Source organism: Vespa crabro, chromosome 1, assembly GCF_910589235.1.
Source record: "Vespa crabro chromosome 1, iyVesCrab1.2, whole genome shotgun sequence".
Lineage (NCBI taxonomy): Eukaryota > Metazoa > Arthropoda > Insecta > Hymenoptera > Vespidae > Vespa > Vespa crabro.
The window spans coordinates 2,432,501-2,442,500 of record NC_060955.1 but is presented as its reverse complement, the minus strand read 5'-3'; the positions used below and the strand labels follow the sequence as shown (position 1 = coordinate 2,442,500).

The 10,000-nt window shown below is 35.2% G+C and overlaps 1 protein-coding gene across 1 annotated transcript in view; it reads right to left on the bottom strand.

Moving 5' to 3' along the window:
- The window catches only part of LOC124427552 (zinc finger protein ZIC 4-like), a 44,979-nt gene extending 37,931 nt beyond the window's left edge, over nt 1-7,048 (bottom strand). The window contains exon 1 of the mRNA XM_046970586.1: nt 5,125-7,048. Within this exon, the coding sequence (XP_046826542.1) occupies nt 5,125-6,106 (982 nt within the window). The 5' untranslated portion in view covers nt 6,107-7,048. The remainder of the gene's footprint in view (nt 1-5,124) is intronic.
- Nucleotides 7,049-10,000: the final 2,952 nt, after the last annotated feature.

Below are 10,000 nucleotides of genomic sequence, written 5' to 3'. Positions count from 1 at the left end.
ATATCGATTCTCTTTCTATCTCTCTCTCTCTCTCTCTCTCTTTCTCTCTGTCTCTCTGTCTCTCTTTTTCTCTCTTTCTTTGTAAGATCGTAGAGAACGTGTAACCCGTTTGAAGACGATCGTCCTGGCAATTTCTAAGCCTGCGACCGAAGCAAATATCGTCTCGTGGTCTCTCTCGCCATCACCTCGTTATTTTCTCTCTCTCTCTCTCTCTCTCTCTCTCTCTCTTCTTTCTTTCACCCTCCATAACTTCAGTATCTTTTTTTCCCCTTCTCCCCTCTCGGTTCTCGACGTCTCTCACGTACTCGACGCCCCACGAAGCGGACACGAGCGAGCCAGCAGCTCTCTTACTCTTTCTTTCTCTTTCTGAACGTGTCTTGCTCTTCACCAACGTTTTACGCCCTTCCACTACCCTTTCCAACCCTTCATCTTTCAAGCAAAAATCATTGAAAACAAAAAATTTTCGGAGAACCGAGTAAGCACGAAGTGTTTTACAAAGAGCCAATATAATATTGCTTTTGAGGACATCTCGAAGGTATCTAAGTACTTATTAAATTAATAAGTATTTAGTGAATTTACTTCGCTATGTTATCAATTATTATTTTTATTATTATTATTATTATTATTATTATTATTACTGTTATTTTATTATTATTATTATATGGAGATATTGGGAGTATTATAGTGTTCAACACTTATTATATTATATGTTATTTGTTTTACTATGAATATAATAATTAACACATTATTATCATATCAGAAAAATATATATATATATATATATATATATATATATATATATATATATACATTGAAACATTAATCAATTGATAATAAAATGAAAGGATTTATGGTCGAGCATTCGCTCGAAGGAATGATTTTAAGTAGCCATTTATGCATCCAACAAACTCGAACTTTCGTTCAACCCTCTGATCTCGGTCTCAACACATTCACCCCCTACTTAACGCTTATTTCGTTTTCGTCGTTCGACCCTCGTCTACTCATCCCGTATCATCCCCTTATTCTTCGTCACCTAACCCCCTCCGAAAATCCTGACCAATCGCGTACAAGCCAGGGGGAATCCATTGTCGATCGGACCAATCGTCTTCTTATTCGTTGCACAAGCGATAGATATTCTCTGTCGTTTCCTTTTTCCTTCCATTATATATATCTCTCTCTACTTTTTTTTGTAATGAGAAAGAGAGAGAGAGGGGGGAGGGAGAGGGTGCAGTAGCATCGCTTTATGATGCATATCAATTTAGGCTAATGGCTAACACCGCTCGAAACGAACTTGCATCTGTAGCTTAATAAGAAACAACCCCCTTCTTTTATTTCCATTTCTCTCTCTCTCTCTCTCTCTCTCTCTCTTTTTTTCTTTCTCTCTATATCCTTAGCTTAGAAAATTTATAAGAGAAGGGTGGGAAAAGATAAAGAGAACGAAAGAGAGAAAGGGAGAGAGATAGATAGAGAGAGAGAGAGAGAGGGAGAGAGAGAGAGAGAAATATTGATGAGAATAATTTTTCTAAGTAATTTTAATTTTCTTTTTTCCTATTTTCCCTTTTTCTTTTTTTCTTTTCGATTACGTGACTGTAATAATGCTAAGAAATATAGACATATTTCTCTCTCTCTCTCTCTCTCTCTCTCTCTCTCTTTTTCTATTTCTACGCTCGTCTTAAAAAATACGTAACAAAAGATTGATAATGAACAAAATTGATAGCGAAAAGTCGCGGAGAATTAATTTAATGCGTGATCTTAATTTTTCTTAATTGTTCTTTACTTTTCTTTTCTTTTTCTTTCGATTATTTCACCAATCGGATAACACGTACGTAGATAGACATTTTTTCTTTTCTTTTTTTTCTTCCACCTTTTTTTTTTTTTTTTTTTTCTTTACATTTGTAAGTATTTAATGAGAGCAATATAAAGACGACGAATAATCGGTGAAAATAATTTTGATTAGGTATTATAATTAATTATTTTCTTTTTTGCCTTTTTTTTCTTTTTGTCACTTATATGAGCTGGTTTACGTAGGAACATAAATACATTTTTTGTTTCTGTCCGTTTCTTTTTCTGTCTCTTTCTTTTTTTTTTTTTTTTTTTTTTTTTTTTTATAAGGGATAATCTTTCGATTAGAAGACAAATTTGATGAAGAGGACAAATTTGATGAAAAATTTTTTCTCTTCCTTTTTTTATTTCCGATGACATATTTCCCCTCTCATATTTCAATTACAAAATTAATATCATTTGTTACTCATAATGTATATACAAAAGCATGTATATATATATATATATATATATTTCTTTCTTTTTTTTTTTTTTCTAAATTCTCATCAGTATGATTGGCTGTATATATGTGTCGCATGGCGATGAAAATATTTTGCAACCAAGCAGCCAAAATATTTGTCCGTCAGCTTCGCGAAAGGACAATGAAAACAGAGGCGAGATCGAGCTTTGCGTCGCGGCGAGAAAGGACAATGGGAGAAAAAAGAAAAAAGAAAAAGAAAAAAGAAAAAAGAAAAAAAGGGGGATTTGAGAGCGCGCATGCATATATATATATATATATATATATATATATATATATATATGTACCTATAGACCAAGAATAGAAGAAAACAAAGCGTGAAATCGTGCGTACCGCGAGAAGTGCTTTTCTTTTTTTCTCTGTTTTTGTTTATTTTTTTCTCTTTTTTTTTTTTTTTTTTTTTTTTTTTTTTTTATTCAAAAAATGTCCATTCGAACTTCTCGCGAGAGGGCTTTGAGAGGTATTTATTCCTTCACATCAATTTCGACCGAAGAGAGAGAAATAGAGAGAGAGAGAGAGAGAGAGAGAAAGAGGGTGAGTCTTTTATATCTAATTGAAACGCGTTAAGAACCGATAATAATATTGACGTCAATTAGAATTAAAGAAATTGTCAAATAAATCATTTCTTTGACATTTTAAATATCAGCGAAATTTTATATTTTAATGAAACTTATCATTACGCGAGAAATTAAATTAATCAGGTATTAATGATTTAAATCCTTTTTTTTTTTAAAATACACATTTCATGTATAAACAATGTAATATATTTATATCTACGTAATACATTTATATTACGATATTGCATATCCAATAAAATGTCAATTGGGATATCTAATAAAATATAATATTAGAAGATATAAACGTATACATAATATCTATGCCTAATATTGAATTGGTACGATGAATGAATGTCAAATTTATGTTAATTTGAAATAACTTTAAATAGCCTTTAAGTGAATCAACTTTTTACCGCACGAAATTATTAATCACTCAATAATGACGAAATAAAGATAATGATAAAAAAAAAAAGAAGAAGGAACAAAAAAGAATAAGAAAGAGACAGAGAGAGAGAGAGAGAGAGAGAGAGAGAGAGAGAATGAAACGCGCCATTATGAACAACGAATATCCGCGATATTCGTATTTAAAAGTAAAGAAGGAAAAGAAGCAAAAAAAAAAAAGAAAAAAAAGAAAAAAGAAAAAATATTAAAAAGAAAAAGAAAAGAAAAATAGAAAAAAGAAATGGGGAGGGAAACAATGAAAGAGAAAATTGTCTCTTTCACGTGTTTCTTCTTTCCATTTTGCTTTCTTTTCTTTTTCCTTTTCTTTTTCCTTTTTTATTCCCTTCGTCTCGAGTATAACACCTACAGCGTGATTAATCGCGAACAATGAAAGAGGAGAAAGAAGCTTTTCGTCGTAAAGAAACTCTCTCTCTCTCTCTCTCTCTCTCTCTCTCTTTCTCTCTCTCTCTTTCTTTCTCTCTCTCTCTCTTTCGACGGCGGGCATCTTTCATCGATGAAAATTAATAGAGAGAACCTCGAGGCGTATCACGGAGTGTTGGAGTTTTTCGGTTGGTTGAGGGGTACTTTTTGAAAAAAAAAAAAAAAGGAAAAAGAAAAGGGGGATGAGCAAAGCATGGCGACTCTCATCATACCTAGGGATATATACCCACATGTATATATATATATGTATATGTGTCGTATTGTCCCTGAGAGTTAGCGACGGGGTGAGCGAATCAAGCTGAACGAGGGAGTTCGAGGGTTGAAGAAGGCGTTTGTTATAAATGACAAACGAAATTTAATCTCATCTATCCACGCGATATATCTACAACGTGGATCCTGAATATCGAACGATTTTCAAATCATTTTTTAATACTCATTCTTTTACGAGTTATTTGACAAAAAATTGAAAGAACAACGAAAGACAAAAAAGAACAAAAAAAAAAAAAAGAAAGAAGAACAAAAAAAGAAAAACGAAAGAAAAGGAAAAAAAATCCTCGCGAAACTTTGAATTTAATTATCAGAGATATAATCGAATTTGAATTTTTTATCTATCTCTAACGTAATTCTTCATTGCATGTTAGAATCGATAATCGTGATTTAACTTTGTTGACGTCGATGAAAATAAAGAAAACGAAGATAGAAAGAGAGAGAGAGAGAGAGAGAGAGAGGGAGGGAAAAAAGGATGCTTTAAGAAAAAAGAAAGAGAAAAGAGAATTAATTAATAGTAACTTTCCAGAAAGGAATTTTCCAGAGAACGAGAGAGAAAGAAGATCACCAGCCGGTTTCTTCTCTCATTCCAAAATCTTTCTCCCTTTCTCTCTTTCTTTTTCTTTCTCTGGCGTCTAGCCGTCGGCGGAGCGACCAATAAGAATATAGGTTTTGCCTCGTCTCGTATATAAATATGTAAATACAATGTTCAGGGTTCTTGGGCATAAAACGTTAGGATATATAGCCTGGTAATTTCTTAATTGCGCTTGAAAAAAATTCTTGTCATCGTAAAGACCTACTTGATTACATTGAAACGAGCCTGAGGCGCCTAGGGCGTTCTCTGTTAGACCTGGTAAAAGATATTAAAGAGAGAAGAGAAGAGGAATAGTTGTAATACTAGTAATACTATCTAGTAATAGTAATAGTAGTAGTAGTAGTAGTAGTAGTAGTAGTAATAATAGTAATAGTAGGAAATAGTAGAAGAACAAATTTTTTTTCATTCGTCCCTTCATGATTTATTCGTAAACCGTAAGATAAAATTTCTTTATGAATGAGGTTAAAGCATTTTGACTTAGATATAGAATTTAGATAAAATTTGAAAAATGAATAACCACTGACCTGTATGGGTCCTCTTGTGTATCTTGAGATTTTCCGATCTGGCAAATACCTTTCCGCATCCAGGGAAAGGGCATGGAAATGGTTTTTCACCGGTGTGTACTCTTATGTGATTGACAAGCTTGTACTTTGCCTTGAATGCCCTACCGTTTCGTGAACAGCCTTGCCAGAAACAGGCGTGAGTCGTGCACTCGGGTCCTCCCACGTGTTCGACAGTAAGATGCGTTACTATGTCGTGTAACGAGTTGAATAATTTACCGCAAAGCTTTCTTCCTGGTCCTGGTGCATCTTGGTCGACCCACATACAAGACATCTCTTGTCTCTGTCCACCGTTTTGTACGACTCCAGTATTTGGACCACTCCCGGCACCTGTACCATTGCTCCTCATGTACCTTAAAAATGCACCATGAGGATGGTGACTAGGATGACTAACTCCAGGATGTTGTTGATGATGTATAGATGCCGGTGTCAAATGTGGTGCACCTAAGTACTGATGATGAGGTGGTAGCCTAGAATCCTGTGGATAATGTCCAGGATAATGGCTGGCCGCTAACGGATGTTGTGCCGGGTGATGAGGAAATTGTTGCATAGTTGCCGCGGCAGTTCCATCGTGATGTAACGGCGTGAACAAACCCAAACCACTTTCCGGAGTAGTTGGATTCGCGGTTGCATTGAACTCATGTTCCCGGCGTAATAAAAAGTCACGAGCCGCGTAACCCGGATGATGGCTCATATGATGGCCCATATGAGGCGCCATGTGGGACGCCGGATGGGGATGATGGGGTGGATAACCCTGGGGATGGAAATGATGGTGTTGTTGAGACGGTGCTTCGCCGGCCGTCGGTTGGACACCACCGGGACCACCGTCCGCCGTCGAACCGGCACCACCACCGCTACCACCGCCTCCGCTTGGTGACAACTTTATCCCCAGGTTTGCCAGGTGATGAGGATGCGAGGAGACGCCATCGAGAAAGGCGTTCATCATCGTGATACTTAAACGGAGAACTTTCGCTATCCGATATATATATATATATATATATATATATATATATATATATATATATTATATAGATTATATATGTAGAGAGAAAGGGACTATCGTCTGATCCGCCGGCTTATCATGTCCGCTTATATTTTCTAATCGAGCCTATTCTTATTATTTATTTGATTCAATCAAAATCTGCAAAGGTAAAATCTATTATTAAAAACCGACGTAAGTATATATATATATCTGTTTATGTGTGCGTGCATGCGTGTGCACACGCGCGCGCTCGCGCGCGCCTCTGTGCGTATACGCGTTCCTTTATCAAATTTAACTTTATTCGAACCTTCCAAGAGAAAATCATAAAATTTAAACACTTCTATCAAATAGTTTTTTGTTCGTTCGTTCGTATCTAAATGTAAATAGATAGTCTTCCATGTTATTTTTCTTTTTTTCTCCCCCAAAAAATCCGTCCTATCAAATATTCACTTTACACAATACAAATATATTTGTCCTTTGAGCTAATTCTTCTTCTTCTTCTTCTTCTTCCTCTTCTTCTTCCTTCTTTTCTCTTTTTTTTTTCTTCTTTTACTTCCTCTTTTATTTTCTCACAAGCACAACAAATTTATTAAGTTATACACGACCGTACCGACCGTATTGGTTCTCACTGGAGTCCACTATAATTTGTTAATGTGCTTGATTAAAGAAAAATATCCAACGAGGACAACGCGTAATGAACACACTCGTATCCTGATGTACGAAATGAAACCATGAAAAATATACCGAACGAAAGAACGAACGAACGAACGAACGAACGAACGTATGAACGAATGAACGAACGAACGAACGAACGAACGAACGAACGGATAAGGTAAAGTGTCCGTAACGTTCCTTTCTACGCTCACAGCGGGACTGAGAGTATGGCCTGGGCTCCCGCCGTGGCAACTGAGGGGCAACTCGCTTGATTTCGGCGTCTCTCTTTCGTTGCTCCTCTACCCTTCTCTCTGTCACTCCGCATTCACCGTTTCTGAAATCCGCCTCCCCACCAGTACCACCACCACCGCCAGTACCAACCGGTTCAACCAACTAGAGAGTCTCCCGTACGACTAACCTGTGGTTATCCCCACTCCTAATAGGCGTGGTCTAATAACGATCAACCAGTTGAAGATGTACCGTTCACGGGTACCAGAGTATTATTGGTGACGTACGAACCAGACAGGATTGGAGACTATCCTCCAGTGTTACTCTCTCGCCAATCTCATTTACGTTAATGGGCGTGTCGAGATTTAAAGCGCATGCCTCTTATCCCGCCCCCCTTTTACGATTGATCACGCCCCATCGTCTTATCTTCTCAACGTGATACCACAGTCTATACATGGGACTTTTGGGCGTTAACTTTTTCTTTACTTTTCTCTTTTCTTTTCCTTCTTCCTTCCTTTCTTTTTCTTTATCTTTTTTCTTTTCTTTTTTTTTTTTCTTTTTTCTTTCCGATCTTCACACAGGCATACGTAAGAGTACCAAATATAATCCTGAGTATCCAGACGTAAAACCATTCGTATTAGAATTCTATATTGGGCAAGCATAGATTATTATACCTGTAAAGGTTAGCTTTATATCGTTGTCATATAAACTTTCTCAACATAGTTAAAACGGGATAGAGATTAATTGTTTTGCTCTTATAACTTGTGGGATTATTAATCGTGGATAATTGAAAGGAACGAAAATTTTTTCGAGACTTTTCTTGACCCCCATCATTCTCTTTTTATCTCTTTGTTTGTGTATATATGTACGAGAGAGAGGGAGAGAGAGAGAGAGAGAGAGAGAGAGAGAGAAAGAATTACCGGATATATTCGGGATAATAATTTTGTTGTTGGATAATACGGTCGGTGCAACGCCTAGATAGCTAATTAACCGTGTCCAGTCGAGAGTTACTCGATGTCATTGATCGATCGGTGTGCAACTTTGGTTTGATGTCGACATTATTTAACACCCTTACAGGAGACCTCCGAGTATACACATATTTATCTATCTACTGTGTATCTCTACTTTTATGCCTCTCTATCCTCCTCCCACTAGCCCCCCGCTCCGCCCCCCGCCACGCCCCCCAACCCTCCCCTATCGATTTTCTTGACATTTTCTTGATATCCATGACGAAAATATTATCAGAGATTTTTCTTTTTTTTTTTTCTTCTATGGATAAATTACTTTCACTAGATTTCCAATGGATAAGCCGAAACATTTTACAATCATCGATGGTTAATGTATCGCTGTAATTGAATCGTCATTAGTGGAAAATCATAGAAATCATTATTAATAAATACTCAAGTAAATGTTCATTGGAGGCGGTGGGAGGATAATTAGTGGGAGGAGACAGGGGAGGGAGGATAATTGATGGGAGACAATAAGGATAGAGAAAACGGAGAAACAACGAAAAAGAAAGTTTAAGGGAAATAGTTTAAGAGAAGTTAGAGAAATATATCGGTGCATTCTGTTTCTCATTAAACGACGCAGAAAATTCTCAATGGATGCGTGGTAAAATCTTCAATCATTTAATTGTACTTTTGCACATGAGAACAATGAAATCCAATGAAATCTTTCGTATATTATGAAACGTTAGTAAGGAACAAGAAATGACAATGACATTCGTAGATTATAAAAGATCAATCAACGAATCTATTCAATGGGCATAAGTTTTTAAATTGTCTTTATCCTTTAATTAATTGATTGATTGATCTATTTAAAATTTATTTATTTAACTTTATTAATTTATTGATTTATTTATTATGGAATTTATTTATGGTTATTAGAGACGAATGATATAGAAAGCTCATGAGAACTTTCTCATGAGAGATTTTTCATTGAAAGCCAATATTATGAAGATATTTAATGAAAATTTAATTCTTCTCTTATGGCATTTTTATGTCATTATTCAATATTTATATACCTATTTTTTTTTTTTTTTTAACGTTAAATTTGATCATTGTCTCGAAAACAGAAGTTATATATCACGATATATTTGATATTTTTCTTTTTCAAATGTTTAATGATTAATTTCTCATCGATATCTTGAAACTACGATATAATAAAAGAAAGAGAAAGAGAGAGAATGAGAAAGGAGAAAAGAAAAATTATTACTGTTATTTCTTCAGAAAGAAAATATAATCTTTCTATCTTTTTTTCTTCTTCTTTTTTTTTTTCTTTATTTTTTTTGTTTTTATGAGTGAAAAGTCGAATGTAAAAGATCGCGGCAAGGTCGAATTGATCATGTATTAGTACTTAATGATGGACAACGATTAACAATGATCGATGTACGGATAAAGTCGTACCAAATGAAGTTGCAATATCTTCTATCTATCTTACAATTATGATCTATAACTAGATGGTTAAATGCAGTCATATATTTATTCCTTCGACGATGAACGTTTAACGGTACTTGATAAATTTACGGTGGTTCTTTAATTACGTATACGTAAGTACTTACATAGATATATACAGACATACACACACACATACACAGACACACACATATATATATATATATATATATATATAATGAATCTGTTTTCGATCTTTGAACATAATTTAATGTAATCGTGTTCGTGTTCCTGTCGTATATCGACTTATTAACAGCCGATTACGATACGAACATTTCGATGTCCCTCCATTCGAGATATATCGAATAAATCAATTTTTCTTTCAATTCCTTTCCCCTCACACTCTTTCTCTCCATCACTATCTCTCTTTTTCTATCTCACTCATTCGTTCATTCATTCATTCATTCATTCATTCATTCCTTCATTCATTCATTCATTCATTTATTCACCTTTTATTTGTCACGACGTCAACTGCATACACTACTTAACAGGTACGATCTGCGTTCGTAACTAATTAGGCGAC